Below are 27,839 nucleotides of genomic sequence, written 5' to 3'. Positions count from 1 at the left end.
ATGTTGGCACTTGTGTGATTAATCATCAAATGATGACATCATCAGTACCCAGAGGATGTTTTCAGTGTGTTGTTATCGTTCATCAGGATGTGCGTATTTTTCTCTATTTTATTTAATAGATGTGTAAGGCTGAACCCTGTTCACTTGCAAAGCAAAGGGCTCTCGGGAGCTGCAACTTGCAAGCAGCAGATACAAGTTACATTCACATTTTCTGTTTTCCCTAGAAAATTCTTATGCAAAAGTGTTGCGATGATTTTCCAGGACACGTCGTTATTTATATTTTATTAGGTTGTATGATTTTATAAGGAAAAACAAACATGATGAAAGCAGTGTACAAAGTAAAGGAAAAACTGTTTTTTATAAAAATATAGATCTCATATTCCAGATTGTTGTGACTTTGTGGTGACAGCTTGGAAGATTAGGATATGTACTACTGTAGTATATACATGAAACACTAAAACAAGTAATATTGTGAAATGTTTTAAATAACTGTTTTCTGTTTTTATCTCTGTTCAAATATAATTTATTCCTGTGATAGTGAAACTGGATTACTCCAGTCTTCAGTGTCACACGATCTTTCAGGAATAATTGTAACATGCTCAAGAAACATGTCCCATTTCAACAAAAACTGTGCTGTTTAATATTTCTTGTGGAAACATTTTTAGGATTCTTTGATGAACGGTCCAAAAAAAAAAAACCCAGAAAAAAAAAACCTTATAAATGTTTTTACTGTCCCATTTAGCTAATTTAATGCATCCATCCTGAATAAAATTATACATTCTTTCAAATAAAAAATAAAAAAGTGTTTATAGTTCTTTTATAGTTTATATTTTATTCTCCAATCCATAGAGACTGGTGTATGAACCATGATTCTAATTTGAATACTGTAAATCTAGAATCCAAGGTCTGTTCTTTATAACAGTTCTGACTACATTTTAAAAGTGAATTTGTTCTAAAGTGTAAGTGTGAGTTTTGAAATCCTTCCAATTATAGAACCATGTAACTGAATTGATTGTACATCAATCAAATGATTCTTTAGGCTTTGTAGATAAATCTACATTCAGTCGATCTGTGGTTTGATTGACGTGATGAGATGAACAGATCATGCTCTGTTAAGGTAATGTTGCTTATAAATTGACTGAAACTGGAAATGGTACCCAGACAGTCTGTCAGTTTTCTTGACTGTGTTCCATGTTTCAGTCTGAATAAACCAAGCAGCCAGTATCTCAGAGATATTATTTAGTTGGCGTCCTATCGGGCCTGCCTCATATGGGAGTCTGCTATCTATGTTTGCTGAAAAAGTAAATATTTTATGGTAAATTCTGTTTACTGAAGTTTTGGTGAGTCATCCAAGCAGGGAAAATAATTTTCTTAAGGGACGTCACTCACTGACACACACACAGGTACACCATCATGCACAAACACACTCCAGTATGACTGAATAATTGATCTGCAAAAGAAGTCTGGACTGCAAGCCAAAAAACAGCTGCTAATACAGATACCGAGGTCAGAGTCTTCCAACTTTCTGCAATTTGACTGCTGATTCGCTCATGTGCCATTAAATATTTAACATATTAATGGCAATGATTCAGACAAATGTGTAATGGAAAACATAAATTAATATAGTTTCAAATAAATCCAGTTATCCACGTAAGCCACCAGTGTATGACAACATTGTGTCTTATCTATCAAATCATAACAGCAGGGGTAAAGTCCTGATGGGATTAATAAAATTTTTACTGCAGAACAATCATTTTCTGTCTGTAATAAATTTGAAAATACTTCAAAAGAACAAGTTTCACGAGTTATAGCTTAAGTGAGTCTGTGTGTGTGCATGGCACAAGGTTGATGCAATGAAATCATTCAAAAGGGCATGTGCGTATTTCGTGTCTCTGACAGGGTTATTAACGTAAACTAAAAAGTCAAGTTTATTACTTGAAATAAAATAAAGTGTAACTGAACTAAATATAAACATACAACATTTACTAAAACTTCAAATAAATGGGAAATGAAAACAGAAAATTGAACAATAAAAATGTATTCACAATATTAATATACATTATAACTATAATAGTATCTCAGTGATACTCAGATACCAGTGGTCTCTGAATATATTTGTCCTTATTTAAAAATATTTAAATATTACATTATATAAATATTAATTGTATATGTAATTATATATTTTAAATAGCTCATCTAAGATGAATGATACTAATATTATTATTATTAAATAATTATTATTTGTGGTTTTCTTTTCTATGGATTTTTTATTATTTTTGGAGGGCAGAAATTCTGATCACAAATTAAGTAACCCATTTCTGCTCATTTGTTCTGCACTTTTCTGTATTCACGCAGGCATAAATAACAAAAATAGAATTATAATAAAAAACACTTAATAATTGTAAATACTAATTATTTAACTTAATTTGCAAATATTTACTAGAATGAAGAATAAAAATCAAGAATAAAAAAAAATATCACATAACATCACAAGCAAAACGCAAACAGAGATTCATTTTGACAAAGAAAAAGCTAAAAAATAAAATCAATTATCAGTGTGGCTACCTTTAGTTAGTAGCCGCAAATACTGGCATGTGTTTGTACATACAGTGAGGGTAAATGCAGTGACCGTACCTCAGCTGTATTCCAGAGAGCACAATCACAGCAAAAGATGTGTACGAGAGCCCTTTGCTTCTTTCTGGTGAATATTTCATCCTGTGACGAGAACTTTCTTTGAGTCGCTGTGCTTTTCACCATCCCACATTCCCTGTGTTCTCACCACTTCCCTCCCTTACATCAAAGGTATTGTTTCATCCCTGTATCTCAATCTATAATTGATGGCTTCGTCTTTCTAACCATGAATCCCAAATTCAGGCCACTGTTTCAAACAGACCAGTTTGAGCTCCTCAAAAAAGAAAGAGGACAGAGTTCAGAGCATGAACAGGCAGAATGACTATGCTAACATTTTCCAAAGAGACACACGCAAGTCGAGTTATGTAACTCAGGTTACCTCTCCTCAAGAGTGTGTGTGTGTTTGTGGTAAACTGCTGAAAATGGATCCATCATTCTCAGCCAAATGACAAGCCTCAACCATCCTCAAGTTCATGATGAAGTATCTTTCTGTCTACGTGCCCAAATTCCCACCATCTCTGAGCAATACCTGTATTTTTAATTGGACATGTGCTGGGTTAAAATAACTGCAGAAGGCAGAAAACACACAGAAATCAGTGGGAGAAAAACTAATTCGTGAGCTGCCTCTGGTGATATAGCTGCCACTAATGTTTCACCCGGGCAAATTGCACTAGCTTCATCTCTACATTTATATTCTCATAACCCTACTGAATCTTTCCAATGGCTCATTACTGCTCTTTAAAATGAGAGAAAAAAAGAGCTGCCTCCTGATGCAATGCTGGAAACTGAAGCATACTATGTAGAAAACTGCAACAAGGGACTGGAAAAGCAGCAGCCATAAAATATGGCAAGAAGGGAATGTTGAGTTAAAGACAAAAATGTAACCGCTACACATTTAGTAGTGACCTTAAAAAAAATAAGTAGCACAAATATATTTATATAAAGAAAAGTATAAATCATTACACTTTCTTTATAGAAACACATTTTCTAATTATTCATTATTATTTTATTATTATTATTATTATTTACAATAGAACTAATTATTCATTCATAAATTCATTAATGTTTTTCTGAAAGTGAAAGATGGAAATCAAAGTAAGGAAATGTCACTGGAAATCTTATATAATTGAAGCAGTTTTATTTTAACTAAATATTTTTCATTTATTTTTACATTTTTATTGAATTAAAAGATTTACTGTTATGAATATATATATATATATATATATATATATATATATATATATATATATATATATCACTATTAAAATATTTATTTAATTTGAATACTGTATGTATGAATAATGTATCACTATGCTTAATTCAGTCATCCTATATAAATAAAATAAAATTAAATAAGGGCACTACAAAGCAATATAACTACATGAAGTTTTGCCACTGACACAAGATCTCTTAAAGGATAAAGACTGGCAGCAATCAATTTCCATATGGCTTCCTATTCTGAGATGACAAGGCCCATATCCTTGGAGAATCCATTGGTCAGAAATGTGTCAATCATCAAATCACAAAATGTATTGGAATAATTTTTTTCATCCGCCACTATGGAGTGACAGCGTCAATCATTGTAGACTATGCTGTAAAACTACAACGATGAAAATACCACCAAAAGCCTGCGCCTCAATGTCAAATCGCTGACGCCCGTGGGTTTTACATATTGTCAGGAATGTTTCAAAGCATTTAGCGTATCATTCACCTTGTTCTTATGTATGTGGAAAGCTTTTAATAGATCTCTCAGGAAAAGGCAAGACATTCAGTGAAGCCTGTAATTTTGTAAAATAAAATCAAAATGTCTTTTAAATGCTCCATTAGAAAGTCCATTAAGAAAAAAACCCACGGTAAATCACATTTAGACCAATACGCACTACATATTATATGACTACCCTGCCTGCCTGCATCGATTTATTTATTATTTTGTAATATTACTGCTTTGTTCTTAGCCCAATGGGGAAATCAAACAACTAGGGTGTTTTCATATAACACATGCTGAGCGAACATTATGGTGTGTTTTGTGCAGTGATTGCCTCTTCACTCCTTTCTAATAACAATACTAATGAGTCATATTGTGCCATCAGAGCAAGCTACAGGTCTCTCGCCTCAGAAAAGAGCAGCTCGTTTAGCTGCTTTCAGTTATTACAGTTGGGGAGAAAAGCAATCACCTCACTGCAATCCCATCTCTATCACATCTATCTGGCACTGCTGCAGCTGAAACAGCTCAAAACATTAACAATGGCACCGTTTCAAGGTTGATAAAAAGCAGGATCAATTGTCCCTTGTTATCCACAGTTATTCATTAGACGGGTGGATTGTTATAGGCATAAAGTTTGATCCAGTTTGCAACTTATTGTGGCCCTGAACCACCTGCTTAGACAGGAAAGGTCTGAGCAATCACAGCTCATTCCAAAATGCAACTCATTTAAAACTATCAGTGAATAAAATACAATACAACTGATTTAAACAAACATCTGCGACTCGCTGTAGAAAAACTTGTGAAAAGACAGGACTAAATTTGTGACTTTTTCTGCTCTCCATACATAAAGAGCATATGATAAGAAGAAGAAGAATATGAAGAAGCAAGAAGTATCTGTCTTCCAAAAATATTTAGTACCATAAACCCACAGAAAAGAAAACCACAAATGATATGCTAATAATAATAATAATAATAATAATAATAACTATTATTATTAAAATAAATAAATTATTATAACGCCATATAATTATTATAAATATTTGGGATAACACATATCAGAAAACATTAAACATTTAAAAAATATATATTATTATTATGATCACTATTATTAATTAAATATTATAAGTGTTTTGGACTAGCACATGTTAGAAAACAATTAAACTATTATTATTATTATTTCTAAGTAATAATCTCAATTTTGATTCAAATTGATCCCCTTTAGAGAACTCAACAATGTTTAAAATACTAAAATTAAGTCTGCAACAAAGATTATAACTTCTTATAAACTCTTCGAATTCGGACAAGACTGTTTTGACTATTCAGACAAATGATCTGAGACCTATAAAACATAAATCTGATCTCTGATGTTTTATTTGCTATGCTGTAAGTTATTCTTGTAGCTAATATTTAAAGACGTGCATCTGATATGCAGATGCAGATTCTAATACCAAGTCTCCACAGCGCTATTTTAGCTATGATAGCGGAACATTTCTAAATGTGGTATTCCCTGCCTCATGTGTCCGAGCTCCCACAAACCTGTATTTTCAATTGGCCTCGCAGAGGGTTGAAATAACTGAAGCAGAAGGCAGGGCACCCACAGAACTCAGTGGGTGAAAAACGGATCCCTGCGCTGCCTCTGGTGATATAGCTGCTGCTAATGTGTCACCCAGGCAAATTGCACTGGTTTTGTCCTGCCATTTATATTCTCATAACCCTACTGAATCTTTCCAATGGCTCATTACTGCTCTTTAAAATGAGGAAAAGAGCTACTGCTCAATCCAGTAACAAGAGCTGAAGCTTATTACACAAATGTGCAGTGAATTGAGAGGCCGTCTTATCCCTCTCCCCACGGAGGAGAAAGTTTGAGGCTAATCTAAAATAGAGACACATCATTACACTTCAGCAAACGAAAGACGATAATCCCGCTTGTTGTTTACAGGGCCATCTAATTAAATTGCCATGCTTTTGCCCTCTGATACATAATAGTGTAAATGACATCCTGCTCATCAGGTAATACATGTTGAATGGTTTTAATGAAATGGTGCAACAAAAGTGCTTTGATTAGGATGAATATTCAATCTCTGTTTCAAAATCTAATGAGCTGCCACGCTGCCTACATAACTAACACAGCTAACTGGGTTTCACAAACACAGTCCATTTGTTTTTGTTTTCTGCTTGACTTTGAATAAATTATGCTTTTAAGCGTGTGTAAACTCCTCGGTGCAAATTAAACTTCTGATGATCCTCTGCGCCTCCCATGAAGACCTCCAGCTAATGGAACATATGGAGTGCGATCATCACCTTTCATGCACTACCTACACTGAGCCGAATTCATCCTTCCCCTTTTCCCACTTGAGTCGCACTTTTCTTCTTATCCTCACTGTTCCTTCGCTTGCTAACAGCCTTGGACTCCCTGCATGGCCTGCACATGTCTCTGTTTACCCACGCTCTGTCGTCTCTACCTTTGTAAAGGTGAAGAACTGTTCTTTTTTAAAAATCTGCTTCAGAAAAATCTGCGTGTATTCTTAAAAAAATTTATACATTCAAATAAATAAATACAAAAAAAATTATTATCATTGAAAAAAATAGAAACATTATTTATGAAATAACATTATAAATAATTTATAAAAAATCTATACATAAATATACTGTATTTAAATATTAACAAAATACTGAACATAATGATAAATGTATAATGTCAATGCAGATACCTAAGCTCATATTTTACAACTCTCATTAGAGTTACAAATGACCTGCTTCTATCATCTAATCGTGGTTGTATCTCTTTATTAGTTCTACTGGATCTTAGTGCTGCGTTCGACACTATCGACCACAACATTCTTTTAAATCGACTAGAACACTTTGTTGGCATTACTGGAAGTGCATTAGCATGGTTCAAATCGTACTTATATGAACGCCATCAGTTCGTAGCAGTGAATGAAGAGGTATCATATCGATCACAAGTGCAGTACGGAGTTCCTCAAGGCTCAGTACTGGGCAGTTACTTTTCACGCTTTACATGTTACCCTTGGGAGATATTATCAGGAGACATGGTGTTGGTTTTCACTATTATGCTGATGATACTCAGCTCTATATTTCTTCGTGGCCCAGTGAAACACACCAAATTGAGAAACTAACGGAATGCATAGTCGATATAAAAAACTGGATGACGAGTAACTTCTTACTGCTAAATTCTGAAAAAACAGATGTTAATTATCAGACCTAAAAACCCCACATGTAATAACCTAGAAAACTATCTACCACTTGACGGCTGCTCTGTCAATTCTTCTTCATCAGTTAGGAAGCTAGATGTGCTGTTTTATAGCAATCTTTCATTTGAAAGCCATGTTTCTAGCATCTGTAAAACTGCGTTTTTCCATCTCAAAAACATATCTAAATTGCGACCTATGCTCTCAACATCAAATGCAGAAATACTAATTCATGCGTTTATGACCTCAAGGTTAGACTATTGTAATGCTTTATTGGGTGGTTGTTCTGCATGCTTGATCAACAAATTACAGTTGGTCCAAAATGCAGCAGCTAGAGTCCTTACTAGAACCAGGAAGTACGACCATATTAGCCTGGTTCTGTCAACACTGCACTGGCTCCCTATCAAACATCGTATAGATTTTAAAATCTTGTTAATTACTTATAAAGCCCTGAATGGCTTAGCTCCTCAGTACTTGAGCGAGGTCTTATCACATTATAGTCCTCCACATCTGCTGCGTTCTCAAAACTCTGGCCATTTGATAATACCTAGAATATCAAAATCGACTGCGGGCGGCAGATCCTTTTCCTATTTAGCACCCAAACTCTGGAACAATCTACCTGTACTGTTCAGGAGGCAGACACACTCTGTCAGTTTAAATCCAGATTAAAAGACACATTTCTTTAACCTGCCTTACACATAACACACTAATACACTTCTATTATTCAAATCCGTTAAAGGATTGTTAGGCTGCTTTAATTAGATCAACTGGAACCGGGAACACTCCCCATAACACATGATGTACTCGTTACATCGTAAGAAGAATGGCATCTACGCTAATATTTGTCTGTTTCTATTCTGTTTCTCAGTCCGTGTTCGGATCAGATGGTGGATCGGCGCCGGGAGATGATGTATGTGGCCCTGATCGTCGGCGGAGGCCGGACACCTGGATGAGTGCCAGAGACAGATCCCAGTGAGGACCCCGCCACTTAGACAACCATCGGGAAAGACCACTTGAACAAGTTGAGCCCTTACAATCTGACTTTGCTGCAGTTTGGAATTGAACTGCTGGTTCGTTTGGCCAGAGGAGAACTGGCCCCCCCGCCTGAGCCTGGTTTCTCCCAAGTTTTTTTTTCTCCATTCTGTCACCGATGAAGTTTTGGTTCCTTGCCGCTGTCGCCTCTGGCTTGCTTAGTTGGGGACACTTCATTTCCAGCGATATCGTCAACCTGACTGCAAAGACACTATTTAAACTGAACTGAGCTGGATGATAACATCACTGAATTCAATAATGAAATGCCTTTAACTGAAAATCTTTTTTTTTTTTTTTTTTATCTTTTCATTTTACATTATTGACACACTATTTTCCTTTTTTGATATTGTGCAGTTGCTTTGACACAATTTACATTGTAAAAAGCGCTATATAAATAAAGGTGACTTCACTTGACTTGACTTGACTAATGTCAATGCAGATACATAAGCTCATATTTTTAAGTGTAAAATAATATCCTTTGGACATTACTGATATCTCACAGCAAGCTGATAAAGCAGAAAGTGATACCTATAGATGTCTTTAAAATAGGTCTTCTGTTATTAATATCAGCAGTTGTCAATTGGTGGGTTGTGACCCAAAAATGGGGACTGTAAACTACTAGTAAAATGCAACTAATCATAGAATAAAAACATTTTAAAAAACTTTTAAAAGGGGACTTTTTTATGGTTGAATGTTGAATCAAAGTTTAAATAATGTGTAACTTGGTAAAGACTAGCCAAATTGAGAAATGCCCACAGTCTCAAAAATGCTTAAAAATACTTTGTATGAAAAAAATACAAGCTACTACATTATACACTCACCTAAAGGATTATTAGGAACACCATACTAATACTGTGTTTGACCCCCTTTCGCCTTCAGAACTGCCTTAATTCTACGTGGCATTGATTCAACAAGGTGCTGAAAGCATTCTTTAGAAATGTTGGCCCATATTGATAGGATAGCATCTTGCAGTTGATGGAGATTTGTGGGATGCACATCCAGGGCACGAAGCTCCCGTTCCACCACATCCCAAAGATGCTCTATTGGTTTGAGATCTGGTGACTGTGGGGACCATTTTAGTACAGTGAACTCATTGTCATGTTCAAGAAACCGATTTGAAATGATTCAAGCTTTGTGACATGGTGCATTATCCTGCTGGAAGTAGCCATCAGAGGATGGGTACATGGTGGTCATAAAGGGATGGACATGGTCAGAAACAATGCTCAGGTAGGCCGTGGCATTTAAACGATGCCCAATTGGCACTAAGGGGCCTAAAGTGTGCCAAGAAAACATCTCCCACACCATTACACCACCACCACCAGCCTGCACAGTGGTAACAAGGCATGATGGATCCATGTTCTCATTCTGTTTACGCCAAATTCTGACTCTACCATCTGAATGTCTCAACAGAAATCGAGACTCATCAGACCAGGCAACATTTTTCCAGTCTTCAACTGTCCAATTTTGGTGAAAATTGTAGCCTCTTTTTCCTATTTGTAGTGGAGATGAGTGGTACCCGGTGGGGTCTTCTGCTGTTGTAGCCCATCCGCCTCAAGGTTGTGCGTGTTGTGGCTTCACAAATGCTTTGCTGCATACCTCGGTTGTAACGAGTGGTTATTTCAGTCAAAGTTGCTCTTCTATCAGCTTGAATCAGTCGGCCCATTCTCCTCTGACCTCTAGCATCAACAAGGCATTTTCGCCCACAGGACTGCCGCATACTGGATGTTTTTCCCTTTTCACACCATTCTTTGTAAACCCTAGAAATGGCTGTGCGTGAAAATCCCAGTAACTGAGCAGATTGTGAAATACTCAGACCGGCCCGTCTGGCACCAACAACCATGCCACGCTCAAAATTGCTTAAATCACCTTTCTTTCCCATTCTGACATTCAGTTTGGAGTTCAGGAGATTGTGTTGACCAGGACCACACCCCTAAATGCATTGAAGCAACTGCCATGTGATTGGTTGATTAGATAATTGCATTAATGAGAAATTGAACAGGTGTTCCTAATAATCCTTTAGGTGAGCGTATATGTTAAAGCGTTATATGTGTAGACTACAATGTTGTTGTTTTGTTTATTGATTGATTGTATGATGACTTATTGAAAATTGGGGACAATTGACCGTTCGCAAAGAGCTTGATTGACAGGCGATCTGACCAATCAGAAGACAGAGATTATGTGCTGCCGCTGCTATCCGCCATCTTGCCCGACAGCTACGGCCTGACTCCATAGAAATACATGTTAAAACGGGGTAAAAAAGATCGACTGAATTTAAATTTTTTCAATATAACTAAATATAAAAATGTGCGGAGGGTTAAGCTGTGCTGTGGTTGGCTGCCACGGTAACGGCAATAAGCTAAGGTATTCCTTAAGTACTTGTTTTGCGTAACGTTACCAGAAAACCTGTCATGTCCAGCGCTGTATGCATTGCTTGCAGCGCTAAAGTTAAATGCTGAGTGTTAAATAATACAATAATATGTTAAAACGTATGCTCTTATCATTCTGTGCACAAAATCCTGTGAACTTCGCCCTGAATGGGAGCTTTATATACACATGTGCGCTCATCTTTTCAAGAGTTTTTCATGGTAATATTTTGAGTGCATTGCTAACATTTTAGATGCAATGATTAAATATTTTAAAGGTGCCATAGAATGCCATTGATACAGTATTTTAAATTGTTCTCTGATATCTATATAGAAGGTATGTAGCTTAGGTAAGGGCAAAAAATCTCCAGAAACAATTTTACATGTCCATTTACAACCCTAGGATTTCTTCCTAGAATGAAACGGTCTGTTATTGGCTTATTTGGCAGGCCCATGAATAATAATGAGCTCTGCTCTGATTGGCTGTTTCACAGTGCTGCTCAATGTTGAGCTCTGCTCTGATTGGTGCGGCTCATTTCAGTAACTCACAGCAAGAAGGAAACACAGGGAGGAAAATATATATTTAAATATTTTCTCTCGCAGTTATATTGTCGGGTAATTACACTGTATATAAAATTCGGTCATCAGGGAGCCGTTATTAATACGCGAGGCATTGAAATAGCTTTTGAACGATCGGTCGATCGCGTTATAGTTTAACTTTCAAGAGACGCGATCGCACAAACTATGTTTTTATTATGGAGCGGCAGTACTTACCACACATTTCACAAGATCAGATGCTTGTCAGTGGTGCTCAGGATCTGTAAATCATTCGCCATCATCCTCATCTCTCCTCACTCTGTTTATGTGGTAAGTGAAATCTTATGTACTGCAGTGTAACAGGCTACCGCTAGCAATTGTCTCTTTAGTGGCTCGCGTTATTTTAGTAGAACGTGTTATTTGCTTTCCGTGCCTTTCTGAATACAGACACCAACCCATCCCTGCACTTCACATCCCCTGCACAGCCTGGAACAAAACATTTATTTCCATGGTCTGCCATTTTCGCTGTTGTCCTCACTTGTTTATTTACAATACCTACAGAACTTCTGATGGTTCGGCTAGCAGCTGGCCTAGAACAAGGGTTTACATAAGGAAGAAACAATGGTGTTTGAGGCTCACTGCATGTCATTTCCATGTACAGAACTGTTATTATTTAACTATGCCAAGGTAAAGACAGTTTTTCATTCTATGGAACCTTTAAATATGAAGAAGAAAATACTAATAGATTACCATACGTTGATATGAATAAAATTCCTATGTTCAATTTTAAGCAGATTTTTTTTTTTTGGTGCTTAATTCTGTATATAGGCCTAATTATTCATTTTGTTTCTGGGCTGGTTGCGGCCATTGGATCCCCAATAGTTACTGGAACAAAATCAGCTCAGAACATCGATTTATACCATTTTCTGTTCAGCAAATGTCAGATTTCAAGTAGATGGAGAAACATATTGAAAACGTGGAAAATAAGTGCAAAAAACAAATGATGGATCTTTGCATGAATCCAAAAATACCAACACCTCTCTCATTAGTTTAGATGAGAATTTGTAACGAGGATTCATAATTTCATCTGGCATCAAAGCATCACTCAAATATATTTGCTCAAGTCTGTGCTCTCGTGTTTGTCTGAACAAATTCTCCATGCAAAGACGTCTTGGGAGTCGTCTCACTGTTTCTTTGATTTTGTACTCACAATTGTTTTCATTGTTATTCTGGAAAAACACCAAAGAGGTTTTGTTGGTATAACAACAAAGACAATAGTGCTCCATTTAACATCATCAACATCGCCCTGACCTTGCTCGTTCTGAAGTGTTCCTCTTTCAAGAATCAGGTGATGGCCTTTATGTCATATTCAGCATATAGGCCACCCACATAACACTGCTCTGCCAAACACATAATATTGTTCATTTTGAGTTACACCGCACAGTTATAATTGTCTGGGATTTAAAATAAAGTAAATACAGTTTTTTAATGATCATTAGAGGACATTGGCAAAGACCTGATAGACCAAAAGCTGGAGATAATATTCAGTGAGAATACAGGGCCAAATTGGCTGCAAGAGAGTGCTTTTCAACAGCCCCATTCTAGCCAGCTTCCGTCTACACACCACCTGTGTATGTCTGTCCTTTTGATGCTAGCTGAGAGAGACAAAACAGGTATTTTGTGAACTCATCCATTACAGATCTCACTACCCTGTGACCTTGAAACAAGCTAATGTGCTATACCCATCACAAATATGCAAATAGTCCAAAACAGGGACCTATTCACTTGTCTCATATTAGCCTGCTTACCTTACACACTTTTTGATATTCATTTAAAAGACACTTCAGTTGAGTACCGGGTTTGGGTTAGAGTTAGTGGATTTTTGTGCACTGTGCTTTCCTAAACCTAAAGCCGGAGAGATAAAATAAGACTGATTTATTAAATCACAAAAACACTTTGAAGAGGTTGAAACTGCATCTGAATATCATATTTAGTCATATCTGACTGCTTTTCCCCAAAAACAATGCTGATGGATATTTTGTCTCTACTGAGTTTTCATATCAACAAACCTACAGTGCTATCAACATAATTCTTCTCTTCAGATGGTACAAATGTACCCTGAAATGACTCTTGTCAACATCTCCAAACAAGTTTGTTTATAAAGATAGTTTGTTACTTACGTATCACACTAGGCTTAAAAGGAATATTTCACCCACAAAATGAAAATTTGCTGATAAATGTATTCACCCTCAGGCCATCCAAGTAGTAGTTTGTTTCTTCATCGGAAAAGATTTGGAGAAATGTTGCATTACATAATTTGCTCACCGATGGTTCCTCTGAAGTGAATGGGTGCCATCAGAATGAAAGTCCAAACATCTCATAACAACATCACTAATTCACAAGTAATCCACATTTGTATGAAACAAATCCATCAAGATGTTTTATTTTTAAACCATTGCTTGCCAAAATACCAGTCCATAAGTCATAATAACAATTCATCCAGTGAAACACTCCTTACACTGTTGTCTTCTCACATCAAAATTCACAAACATATTTGTTTACAACTGTTTTGGACTGTTTTTGCTTGTAAACGGTGCTTGATCTGTGTACATTTCTCTCCTGATTCAGACAAAACAAACTTTTCACTGGAGAAAGCAATATTATGTATAGAGGACTCGTAATTTAAAGGGAAGCAGTGGTTTGAATTTAAAAAGTCCTAATGATGCAGTTTTTTAACACATTGCTTTTTTGAGATGTTAATTGATTGACTGGAGTCTTGTGGATCACTTGTGGTTTATTCTGATTGCTGTTATCAGCTGTTTGGACTTTCATTCTGACGGCACCCATTCACTGCAGATGATTCATTGATGAGCAAGTGATGTAATGCTTAATTTCTCTAAATATATTCTGACTAAGAAACAGATTCATCTTGATGACCTGAGAGTGAGTACATTTTAAGATAATTTTTTGTATGAACTATTCCTTTAACTAGCAAGATTAGCATTTTTTTGCACCAGCACTAACAAGCATAAATCTGTAACCTAAGCAGATTTTTTCAGCACCAATGCCCCTCCAAATGCAAGCACATAAAATGAAAACATGTTTTCCTGCTTAGACTATAATGACCTTCATTTGTCTTCTACATGTACTGGTTTTATAAGAATAATGCTTTGTGTATCTCAGAGAAGGAGCTCAGAGGAAAACCTCAGGTTTCGAATTGCGCTGGACGCTAACGCGTTGCATGTCTCCTCTCGCATTGCATCTGATCGATGCATCCGATCGATACCGCGGAAGACGATGAGGCCATTTACAGAGACACGTACCTCCAGCTGCAGTCATCAACCACATAAATAGATGTAGCGCTGATACACTACAGGACGGCAAATGCGAAATCTAATGGCATGCTGTCCCGTTCGAGAAATGCTAATGAGTGACCTAAAACCGGAACGGGAGCAAGCGTGAAATATGTTAGGACGCTTAAAAACAAGCACGCAGATGTCAAGCGAGATATGTGAGAACGATACCATAGGCACTCTTTGAATTTTTATCCAATAACAAGCTTAAGAGGCTCAGAGTTTAAGAGGAATACAGCCACACTTGATGACAGAAATAGACAGGGCGCTACAGTTTGTGTAGGCAGACTTTAGCTGAGCGTGGCAAGATTTAACATAGCTAAGACAAAGCATTACAGTAAAGGCACACCAAGACCCCATCTGTTCAGAAAGCTCTCAGATCCATTCTCAAGAACACTAGGCTGAAATTGTACACCACTCAGCATGCAACTATTGGGTGTAAGGGAAAAGGAGCCTGCTGGAAACAATTCAATATTTTAAGTACACTTTTGAGGGCCACAACACCCGCTCTCTGGCATGCTTATGTTGTGCCATGCAGATGCGGAGTGTTGAACTGCATGATAAAACAAGGAAGGCGAATGACTGATTTATTAAAACTGAGATGAAGACTTTATAATTAATTGAATTGCAGGTTAAGCGGGAACTGAATGGGCGGCCAAACTCCAATTTGCACTTTGTGTGTCTAATCAGAAAAAAAAAATAAGCACCTTACCTTGGTCTATTTGTTCAGTTATTTAAGCTTGCAGTAATTAGTGTCAGGACAAAGTACTAAAGGTTAATGAGCATTTGATAAGGCACCGTTTTATTAACCAAAACACTTTTTCACGCTGAAACGTGGGAAATCTGACACTTTTTCTGATTCCGCAGATGGTCTGAGAAACGTGATAAAAATGGCGTTTCTGTTTTTTGGCGAATATCTGATTTGTGTACCCCAAACCGAGATGGATTTGGCTACAAGCGGCGTTAATTGTTTTTTGGACCGTGAATATGAAGGTGATCGACTGCACTGTAAATCAAGACAAAGGTCTGGGTATCGACACTTGATTTAGTGAGGAGAAAACAAAGCCTCTGCTCTATTTTTCTGTTGCTCTCTGGGCTGCATGTCTTAAATCAATATCCATCAACGATTTTGAAATTACACCCAGATTAAATCCCAATTTCATCACCGGGAGTCACATCTGCTGAGTTTCATTTAATTACATCAGTCTAGAAAAGGAGAATCAAAGTTGTTTGTCAACCGTTATTTACCCAACCGAAATGTCAACAATATCCCAAACCAACACGAAGCGAGTTTTTTGACAAGCTTTTTTCATCTGCACATTAAATGATGTAAAGATTTCACTTTAAGAGATATGAAAAAAATCCTCTCAAGATTTACCTTGTACAATGAGATGCACTTTTGTCGATTCTGGTTTCTTGTTCGTGAGGATGGAACACACGTACGGCCCCTCATCGTATAAGTTCACGTTTATGATCTTTATACTGTATTCAGTGACTGCTGTGTTTAGTAGGACCACCCGGGGGTCCAACGACCATTTTTCATTCCCTGTGAAGAGGATAGTGGTCCGGTTGAGCCATGCCACCCGTGATACTTTGTTGTCCACATTGCACCTGTTGAAAGACACACAAACAGGAGAGGATAAAAAAGACTGCTTGCCATATGTTAAAGTAAAAATAGGATCCACAGGGGTGAACAGGGCTATACGGCATCACCACATACATTTAATAACTGAGGGACTTAAATGAGAAGCAACGTGTTATCATTTAAAAGAAGTCATATTGGGCTAGTATGTCCAATTATCAGCTTTCTTTAAGTCTTTTTTTTTACAGTAGGAAAAGGTCAAGATAAATTCTACTTGAAGAAAAAGCTAAGAAAACAATGGTTTATATTCTAGATGCAATACTGGAATCCAAACCCCGAGCCTAACCTTCAATTCAACAGACTTTACTGGAGAAATATCATAATGCCCATAATATCACTTCAGCTTGCTTGGAATACAAAAGAAAAAAGGCAACAGGTAATATAAACAGATATCTGACCGTTTTCTCTCCTTTCTATTACAGATCTCGAGTACCAGTTGGAAAATTACAATAGCTTTTCATCTCATCCATTTCAAATAGCCGTGAGGAAAAATTAGGCCAATTCTGGGCGATAGCCACCTTTCAGTTCAGAAGAATCTGGATGTGACACTACATTTGTCTCCTTCACAGGAAAGGACGTTTCTTAAAACTGCAGAAAAAGACCTAGAGGCATTTGCTATACTTATCTTTTTTACCCTTTTCTAAACTTTTGAGTGACGGCTCTAAAGGTTAGGACTAATTGAAAGTCAGAGCTACATATTAAAAAACTGAGGCCGCAATCCCATGCACAGTGGTGTACTTTTACAAAAAAAAAAAAATACTGTTTTCATGGTGTTTATTTGTGATGTTCTAGCTGGCATTTGCTTTACTTGTCAATAGTTATTTGATATTACAATGGCACAAAATGTGCTGTGTTGACATGGTTTTCATCAATGGCACTTTACAAGGTGCACTGAGGATTTTCAAAATGCCATTGCCAAACCATTCACGTCAGCATGCCAAAACACTGCAGTAATTCATATTAGTCTTTAAGAGGGCTTCATGCTCAAGGTCAAAATCAGTAAATGGATTATCAGACCCTTTACTGGTGAATTTCCCGGCTCTGAAAATTAGTCAACAAGAGAGCGCTCTTTTGGCAAATCTGGAGGGCAACAATTGCAAGTGTGAAGTGAATGCTTTCTCAGGATATTCTTCAAAGGGAAAAGCTCATTCAGACTCTGTTAATCTATGCAGAGTGCTGCAGCGCAAGAGAGCTTGCAGAGGATTTGAACCATAGAAAACCACAAGATTAAGCTCCGGTCTATAATCATGCACGCTCTGCAGTTTTTGCTTGGGAATCATTGTGCACATTCGAACACTACAATGGATTTTTTTAAGTTTCAGTCTAAAAATAACCCCATAGCCGCTCTGTGCTTGGCCTTAACACCTTAAAAGTGTTGCAGAACCTACTGTTCATATTGTAAAGTCTTGGTGCTGTGGGGGCTAATTTCCCTTACTTAATGCTAGCTTTCCCCTCCATACTGAAAAATTCTCATAACTATCAGAAGAAGGTCCCCTAGATGTTATTACGAACATCAATTCTGTACCCAGCACCCTCCATCTTCCAAACTGCACCGTTCATCATGTCCCAATATGTGTCTAGTTGATAAGTGTGTGGATTTGCACCCTTATTCTGGCTGAGATCGACAAACTGAGCCTTAAACACCAAAATAAAGACATTAGCATGATGGAGAAAACATGGCGGCTGTGCCAAAAGTTAATTTTCTGTTCAAAAGTTACATTTTAAGGGGCTTATTGGTGAAAGGCTTGCACTGTGAAAAGGAAGGTCATGGTTCCAATCCCAACGTGGGCACCTTCTCTGGCCGTTCTGAGCAGGACGCTTAACACCTCATCTGCTACACGGGTGCTGTGGGACAGATGATTGCGTGCTCTGAATTTCTGCGCCTGCCTGTGACAGATTAGATTAGCAATATGCAAGATAACGAGTTTGCATAGTGGCTGTGGGAACTGGTGCAAAGTCCTACAAAATAAAGCAAAAAAGTTAGATTTTAAGTGATTTGAACAGAAACTGTCTCGACTTGAGTGTTTAAGAAAGGTGATTACACATTTCGAAAACAATTAAACTGGTACTAAATAGGTCAGAGACTTTTTTGAATTTTAAAACATACAAATATTTATGTTTACGCAATAGCAGATCATACAGAACACTGCAATGTCATCACACAGTATATGCTTCACATCAAACAGCATGCATACATTCATAATGATCCATATCAAACAGCCGGTGCACACATTTACATATGCATATCAACCAATGGAGCCATTATAAATGCAATATGCTAAAAAGAAAACCACCCTCACTGTGCTTGAAATGACTGTTTTAAATTTAAAGCCGAGGGAAAAGCACATAGATTTTTCCACCCTGTGCTAAAAAGTAAGAGGTGTTCCTTGGAAAGCAGAGCCTCCATTATCCAGCATTGACAGGCTGAGATCAGGCCTCATTCAGTGAAATAATGACTCTATCACACCAGTCCCTTGCACTTCAGCCTAATGGACTGTCAGCCACCTTGGTGCGAGATCGTTTATATGAAGAAATATCTTCTCAACTCAAGCATGTTCTAAAATACATAGATTGATTACCAATATCTTACACAACACCCTTAATTAGAGACCTAAAATCATATTTTGCCTGATTAAAGCTTTTGTACTTTATGTAATGTAATGTATTGTGGAAAACAGTGCACATTTGAACAAGGCTTTTTGAACATTTCTTTCTGATTAAAACTATCTGACTGATTAAAAACCAGATTCACATACATGCTAAATCCCGTTTTAAATGGGAAAGCCAATTAAACAAGCTGAGTACCGACTTGAGAAATCTGCTAGACCAACGCCTAAAATCAGAAAACCATCTGGTGTTTTTTTTTCCTATAAAGATGAATTATATTCTGAGGATTTAACACTCTTAACTCTCTGTCTAAGAATCAATAAAAACTGATAACCTAAATGTAACCCTGGACCATAAAACCAGTCGTAAGTAGCACGGGTATATTTGTAGCAAAATTACCGATTTGTCTTTTATGTAAAAAATCATTATGATATTAAGCAAATATCATGTTCCATGAAGATATTTTGTAAATTTCCAACCATAAATATATCAAAACTTAATTTTTGATTAGTGATATGCATTGCTAAGGACTTTATTTGGACAACTTTAAAGGTGATTTTCTTAATATTTAGATTTTTTTTGCACCCTCAGATTCCAGGTTTTCAAATAGTTGTATCTCAGCCAAATATTGTCCTATCCTAACAAACCATACATCAATGGAAAGCTTATTTATACAAATCTCAATTTCAAAAATGTACTGGTTTTGTGGTCCAGGGTCACAAATAAGGGTTAAATCTTTGACAAACATACAGGGCACAACATTTTTTTTAATGTTTGGGTGATGACAACGAGAGGCCATTTCACAAAATGACACCTGCCATATTTTTCATATGGCTGCTGTGCCTTTTTAAGATATGAGTAGGTCAGTGAGACTCTGTGCTGTGGGGATTCAGTGCTTGCAGATCATTGTCGGCAGACGGCCATGTGGTCTCAGGGTGAGATTAATGACAAGCAGGCTTTATGTGATGGGAGACTGATGAAGGCCATTACACCAGGGGCAATGAATGGTGGCCACTCTGTTTGGGTTTTCAGATAGAGGGGAAACAGGAGTGATTTCCCCAACCAGACACAGACACCGACAGCACTGTTGAGAGTTTCATACTGGGATTAGCGGAATGTGGGATATATATAAAAAGTAACAAATACTGTCCCATAGAAAACCACACATTAAGATGCAGTGTGAAATAGCATATACCTTTAGCAAGACCTTTTTGCTTTGCGTTGAACAATCCAAAAATGGTCAATGGTGAAGCACAATATGATTTTTTTTTTTTTAAATGTCAAAATGGTATTTTGGTAATGGTATATATTCATTAAACAATCCTAAAAAATGTATCACGTTTTCTACAAAAAATATTAAAGGAGCACAAAATTCAGCTGTCCAATCATTAAAAAAAACATTTTCAAATAGAAATCATTTTTAAACTGTATACTTGTACAATAAAACTAACTTTTATTGTATATTTGATCAAATAAATAGCTTTGGTGAGCACAAGAGATTTCCAAAAATTATAAAAATTTGGAAACAGATTACAATTAGCCCCAAAAGAAATAAGAATTGCTGTCTAAATGCAGAATATGTTTATTTTACCATTAAAACCTATTCATAATAACATCAATACAAATTATATTTTTATTTTTTTTGTCAAAAGACCTTGCAGACAGACTACCTTACCATGGATAGCTAAATATTTTAGCTATTCTATTTCCAAGCAAAATATAAATACAATATTTCAAATGTACATTATTTAAATTATTTTATGATTTGGAGTAGAACTAGAATGCAAAGCAAGATGTCATATTTTTACTGAGAGTATTTCTTGATGTAGTTTATAGCCAGGGTGTTATGTATTTCCTGCAGATGCTTTCAAAAATGTTCCCACTGCAAAAGCAAAAGCGTTTGCCTTTCAGTACCTCATTCAAGTCTCCTGAGTGAGCCATGGCCCTCGTTTGAATTGAAATAACAGTACAATAGTACAGGCCGCCACTTGTGATTGCCACTTTTGTCACTGCTTTCAAGGTGGATGCACTAACATTCTATTTGTGTCAGTCCTCAGAGGATCCGTCTGAAGGCCTCAGCCCATCTCCATAGCTAACTAGTCATGTGGATGAATGGCCTGCAGAAGTATGAAGAAAAACTGCCATTTTTGGCCCATCACTCAAGAGCACGAGAGACAGACAAGCCCGATAAATGCTGCTGTTTGCTTTGTCCCACACAGAGGTATCTCTACATCAAAGACCCGAAGCTCCACCGGAAGCTGTGCCGGAGAAGCAAAACGCCACATTGTGATAGAAAATAATACTTCAAACTGGGTATAACAAAATATTAACAATAGAACAATTATCTACCTTTTTTACCAGGTTTATCACATAATGCGTTCCTTACATTGCTCTTAATGAAATTCACTTCAAGTTCTGAAATAAAATGATAAATTTATTATTCTCATTATATAGAGAATATGTTATTTTACTTTCAATAAGTTTAGTCTTTTTGTTTATTTAAATAAATTCTGACTGTCTCTGGTTTCTAGCCTTCTATTTTAAATAGTTTTTTTTATCTTCAAACACACACAAATTAAAATAAGCAGTATTTTATAAAATAAGTTAATTTTAAAATAAGTTAATAAGTCATTTTAAAATAAGTTCATATTTTATTTTCAACTGTTTGTACGTTCAAGTTTAACCTCAAGTTTGAAGCTGATTGATCTGTGGTTGCGATATATATACAACCTCAAGCAACATCGCATCCGGTAAAGACATGTAAGATTACATATGAGACAGACAGTCTTTTTGGTACAAATGCTCTTGATAAGCCTTGAAGGACATACTGCTAAGCGGAAGTATTCACTGTCTCTATTTTGTGCACTGAATGCCACATTAAAACAGAACAGAGAGCAAATGCACCCTAAAAGGATAAAACTGTAGAAAGACAGAGAAAAACTAGGAGATGTTGAATATGCCTTGAAGCAAGGTCAAGTCACTGAAAATGCACAACAGTGAACAACATCTCTTAAACATGCTACATACCTCACGAAATCTATCAGTTGGAAGCATTTACAGAAAGATAAAGTTGGTCAGGGAGCCGTACTTTCAAGACTGTTCAAGAAAACAAAGCTGATGTGTTCAAAATTTAAAAACAGAAATAAAGCTTAAAAGACTGTTTTGTTCTCTCACCAAGCAAAAAAGCATGTGCGAAAAAGTCATTTTCTAAGAAAATTCACCGTGAAAATATACCTTTATTTATTATTTTTTTTTACTTTTTAGAAATGGCCGACAGCACTTTCACACACTCGCAAACATTTTATACAAAAATATCAGCATGAGGTGCTGCAGGTCACCACCACCAGAAAACAGTTGGCAAGGTCTCATTTAAAGATGAAAAGAAGAAATTCCCCCTCCAGAAACATCAGGCAGCTGGACTCAAAACAAAGGATTCTGGTCTTGGAACCTGAGGGGGTTTAGCCAGCACTCCCTACAAACTCTGAAGCATGCAGCAAAAGAGAGCTGTATGGAATGACAATCCACAGAATTTCCCCTGAGATAGATATCCAGGATGATCCTCTCTTTATCTGGACCCTTGTCTGTAGACACCTATTTATAGTTCCCGTGGTAATAGTCGGAAGAGAGGTTTAATCGGTGCATGCTTATTTTCAGCCTTTGTGATGTTATACAATATTTAAACCAAACTACACAAAATGGTCATAGACTTCAAGACCTTATAAATGATTTTAATAAAATTCTTGGTCTATTCTGGCTCAGAATTTAATAATTTTTTTTATGTTTGTTACTATCTTGTGGTCCAGCGCACATGAACTTTTGTGAAAATTTGTATTTCTTCTCCAACATTACTGCACATTACATCAATGAAGGCTGCACTTTGGAAGATACATGAGCTTAATGGTTCATTTGTATTAAAAATGGGATCTCATAACCTCACAACAATGCTATCCAAATTCCCAAGACTGCTCACATTTATGGAACGAATAGAACTAGATAGATAGATTACTTTTGTCTATCTATACAAAACTATTCATGCGCATTCACTTTCGTACATTCACCTGATGTTCAATGTCCCCGTCTGCAGTGTCTAGCGTTAAACTATCAATTAGCTAAATGTAGACTTGATAAAAAGTGACTTCCGCACATTTGTGCATGATTGTGTGTGTATGTTTTCTAATCAGTGGTGCCTTAATTTAATTTTTGACATGTTCCAGTATCAGCGGAGAAGAAAATAACTCTTTAACTTGCTTTTTAAACAATAGATCAAATTATAAATGCAACCTAAACAGCTGTTGCAGACACATTGAACAAATTAGCATAGTTTTGCAATATCCAACATCTCTAAAAAAAACTTGAAAAAGTGCTTTTGCGCTCTATTATTAGACTATGTATGTTTGTAAGTTGAAAAGCACTACAAATCCGTTAAAACTGCTTTTAATTTGTGCATTAATGGTGGAGTCTTTCTGCATGGTACATGATTACACCAGTAGGTGGCGAAAAGTGATGTCTTTATGAGTGAGTCATGGACTCATTCATTCAACTCATTGGTTTAAATGCGCAAAACAAGTGACAAGTCTTTATGAGTGAGTCAATAAATCACTGTTCACTTCACTGAAGTGATTCATTCCAAAACACTAATGAACACAGAAAAAAAAAACAAGTGACTTTGTTTACACCGAGTCGATAGATAGATAGAGAGAGAGAGAGAGAGAGATAGAGTTGTTTTCTTCTTTCTTTCCAGTGTGATTTTTCTGTCATTGTGTACGTCAGAAATTTGCATCCTTTCCCGACGATTTCTCATGGGTGCTGTGCATTTCTCTGTCTCCAATTGACAGCTCAAAATGTCTTCCAGATATGCATGACTGGGGCAGAATGACTGCCGGCAACGCCAATGAATAGAAACAAGTCCCCACAGCGTGAGAGTGAGAATGTAGATAACTGATAAAGCCAAGATACAACTACTGCTATCATCAGCCTGATTCAATTCTGCTTTATCTAGCTGCAATGATACGATTCTGATACCTGATAATACTGTGGCTGCAGCAGCACTCAGGGTTTACATTTATTTTTATTTTTTTAGAAAAGATAAAGTGAATGGAAAGAACATGGAGGGAGAGAAAGAGAGAATGAAAGAGAAAAAAGTCATGAGCTGTGTGATTTGGGAGTTCATATGAGGGAAATTATTCTAATACTACGGAAAAGTAAATACACACTCTTTGCACGACTAACATTTGCAATAGGTGCGTAAGTGAATTCAACTCACTTTGATGTGAGAAAGTAGGAGTGACAGAAATTCAAAATGTTTTACAAGCACTAATGAAATCCGGTGAGAAACTTCCAGTAAGTCAATATTACTCTAGCAAAAAACAACATGCAAGCTTTTCCTTTTACAGAGGAGTACAGAGACCGATTCTTTCAGTTTAAATCTAGACCAAGCTGGGTAATCGACACATGAACACATTATGTTTACAAAGACAGCTCATCTTTTATCTAAATGCAAAATCTCAGAGCGATATCGCCTCCACAACATAATCATTAACTCTCAATGCATGATACACATGAGGAATCGTGGGAGGTTATTAGGCCAATCAGAAGCCAAAGCATGTGCTGCTAATAGAATCTGTACAGGTGGTCGAGAAATTTCCAAGTCATTCCAAGTTCAATCGTTCTTCTGATTGGTTGAGAGCAGTGTGGCGTGTCTAGCGGGCACAGGATGTAGGCCGTCGGGAGGCCTGATTAATCTTCATTTTCCTGTTCTGTCATTTTTAACCGTGATTCACCAATCAGCCACTGCAACAAAGACATTTTGTGCAAAGAAACACTTGGAAGTAATTACCAGCCTTTGCAAAATAGAAAAAAGAAAAAAAAAGTGAAAGAACTAGCACAGAATGTGTGCATGAAGATCTGCTGATACAGACCTATAGGGTTTGGAGAAGCCAATGTGTTGCGGTGGATTCATCAATAGCAATATAATGTTATTTATTTTTAATTTTAGTTTAATTTTTAATTTTTATTTTATAATAAATTGATAAATGAATTAATCCATTTGAATAATAAATAATTAAAGCTTGATCTTTTTTAAATAGTTTTTAACTGTGAAGACCTGCTGTTTGGTAAAGATTATTTTTTAACAGTTAATTTCATTACTTGAGAAACTTTCGTTAATTAAATAAATAATCATTTAAATAAAATAATAATAAGAAAAACTAATCTCAAACTTAGTGGTGTACATAATCACCATATAATCTTGAATTTTACATTTTCAGTTTGCATTTCTACAAGAAAATGGTAAATTAATCTATAGCATTTTATTATTTTAATTTTATTACATATAGCATGTTATTTATTTCTAAATAAATTAATTAATTAATTAAATAAATAAAAAAATCACCTTTAAAACCAAATTATTTCCACTATCTACAATGACATCCTGTTTTCTAGAAATAATCTGCTCATGCTCAGAGTGGGAACAGGGAGTCTGTACACACACACACACACACACACACTAAATGTGCCAGGTGAAATGATAAATGGCAACCAGTGTCTGGGCGTCCCCCAAGGTAGTACGAAGCAAATCAGCAACAACTCAACAAAATAATATGAAATGTTTTGTAAGACCCCTGGAATGCAGCTTCAGCATTAGAGGAAGCACTGACTCCTAATCAGAGAGAACAAGCTCTATCCATCTCTCCTCTCTTTCCAAGAAAATCAATTTCTCCCTCTTCAGGCAAACCCGATCTGAGAAGGCTTATGGATAGAAGTGTTTACCTTCTTTAGTAAAGCATTAAAGCCAAGTCAAAAGCCTTGAAGTTAGAAATAAAGAAAGTGAAGGACAGAATCGAGTCGAGTGAAAGAGACGATGATTCACTGTCAAATGAATCTCTATCTCTCTACCTTCTGAACCTCTGTCTTTCATTTAGTTTCACCTCCAAAACACAGGGTCACGATACTGTATTTATTCATGAAGCAATTGTGCAAAAATGTCTAAAAACATGCCACAGCCATATCACCCTGCAGCCCAAGACAGGTTGCCCACTGAAGCTAAGCAGGGTTGAGCCTGGTCAGTACCTGGATGGGAGACCTCCTGGGAAAACTAGGTTGCTGTTGGAAGAGGTGTTAGTGAGGCCAGCAGGGGGTGCTCACCCTGCAGTCTGTGTGGGTCCTAACACCCCAGTATAGTGACGGGGACACTATACTGTAAAAAGCACTGTCTTTCGGATGAGACGTTAAACCGTGGTCCTGACTCTCTGTGGTCACTAAAAATCCCATGGCACTTCTCGTAAAGAGTAGGTGTGTAACCCCGGTGTCCTGGCCAAATTCCCTCCACTGGCCCTTATCAATCATGGCCTCCTAGTAATCCCCATCCACTTGATTGACTCTATCTCTCTCTCTCCTCTCCACCTGTAGCTGGTGTGTGGTGAGCGCACTGGCGCCGTTGTACTGTGGCTGTGGCGCATCATCCAAGTGGATGCTGCACACTGGTGGTGGTTGAGGAGAGACCCCCACATGATTGTAAAGCGCTTTGGGTGTACGGCAATACACAATAAATGCGCTATATAAATGCATCATTCATTCATTTGTGTGGAATTTCAAGAACATTTGGAAACAGATTAAAATTAGCCCCAAAAGAAATAAGAATTGCTGTCTAAATGCAGAATATGTTTATTTTACCATTAAAACCTATTCATAATAACATCAAGTCATATTCATTATTGCGGTTCAAAAGTTTAGGATCGGTGCGATTTTATAATGTTTTAAATAATAAACAGGTTCCTTTTCCTCACCAAGGCTTTATTATTCAGTTTTAAGCGTCACGTAATCTTTCTCTGTGTGTGTGTGTGTGTGTGTGTGTGTGTGTGTGTGTGTGTTTTTGAGGAAAGCCTAATACATTTTTCCAGGATTCCTTGATGAAGAAAAAGTTCAAAGGAACATTTTTTTAAATAGAAATCTTTCGTAACAATATAAATATATTTACTGTCAACATCTGATGAATTTAATGCAATTTAATTGCTGAAAATAATCTTACTTGGTGTACATAATTCTTAATCTTGATTTTTACATCTTCAACAAAATGTTTGCTTTTCTAAAAGAAGTGTGTACCTTTGCAAGCACAAATATATATTACTATATATGCACAGTATATACAGTATAGCTACGTAATTAAATAAATATTAATTGTATAAATGCAAAGTGTACACTTAAAAATGTTTCACCAAGTCTAAAAATAAGATAATAAACACGTTCATTAGTAATGAGAAAAGTCCTAAACTTATAGTGTTAATAAGCATTCAGACTCATTTTTGGAAATGGATTTTCTATTTGGGAAAAAATAAACAGAATACTAATAGAAATGTCCTTTTCTACTCGTAGAAAAAAAAAAAATTATTGGATTGTGACAATCCATTTCCTCTAAAACCATGAGACTTTTGTGACAGCTGCCTATATATTAAAATCTATCCGGCCCACTCACCCACCACCAGATTGAAAACCATGGCAGTCGTACAGAAGGGAAGCCTGAACCCATTTCAGTTTAATTACAGCACATATTATTCCCAGGGAAAAACAATAGCCCCTTCAAACTGCCTGTGAGGTTTTACCTCAAGATGATTTAGCTCTCAAGATGTCAAACTTTCTGTCAAGCAAATACATGGGTTGCAGGAGCCTAATAGTTACGATTCTGTACCGCAGACACAAAGGTTCAGCCCCGAGCAGGAGTGGGACAGGAACTGGGGACTTACTAATATCACAGTCCTGCTCTAT

At 36.6% G+C, this 27,839-nt stretch overlaps 1 protein-coding gene across 1 annotated transcript in view; it reads right to left on the bottom strand.

The window, feature by feature from the left end:
• Positions 1–27,839, bottom strand: part of LOC306864222 (opioid-binding protein/cell adhesion molecule-like) — an 83,672-nt gene that overhangs the window by 33,153 nt on the left and 22,680 nt on the right. Inside the window, exon 2 of the mRNA XM_079408061.1 lies at positions 16,209–16,441. Coding sequence (XP_079264187.1) covers positions 16,209–16,441 — 233 coding nt within the window. The remainder of the gene's footprint in view (positions 1–16,208; positions 16,442–27,839) is intronic.

Source organism: Barbus barbus (genome assembly GCF_936440315.1).
Source record: "Barbus barbus genome assembly, chromosome: 45".
Classification (NCBI taxonomy): domain Eukaryota; kingdom Metazoa; phylum Chordata; class Actinopteri; order Cypriniformes; family Cyprinidae; genus Barbus; species Barbus barbus.
Note: the sequence above shows the minus strand (reverse complement) of the source record. Positions and strands in the feature narration are given on the sequence as shown.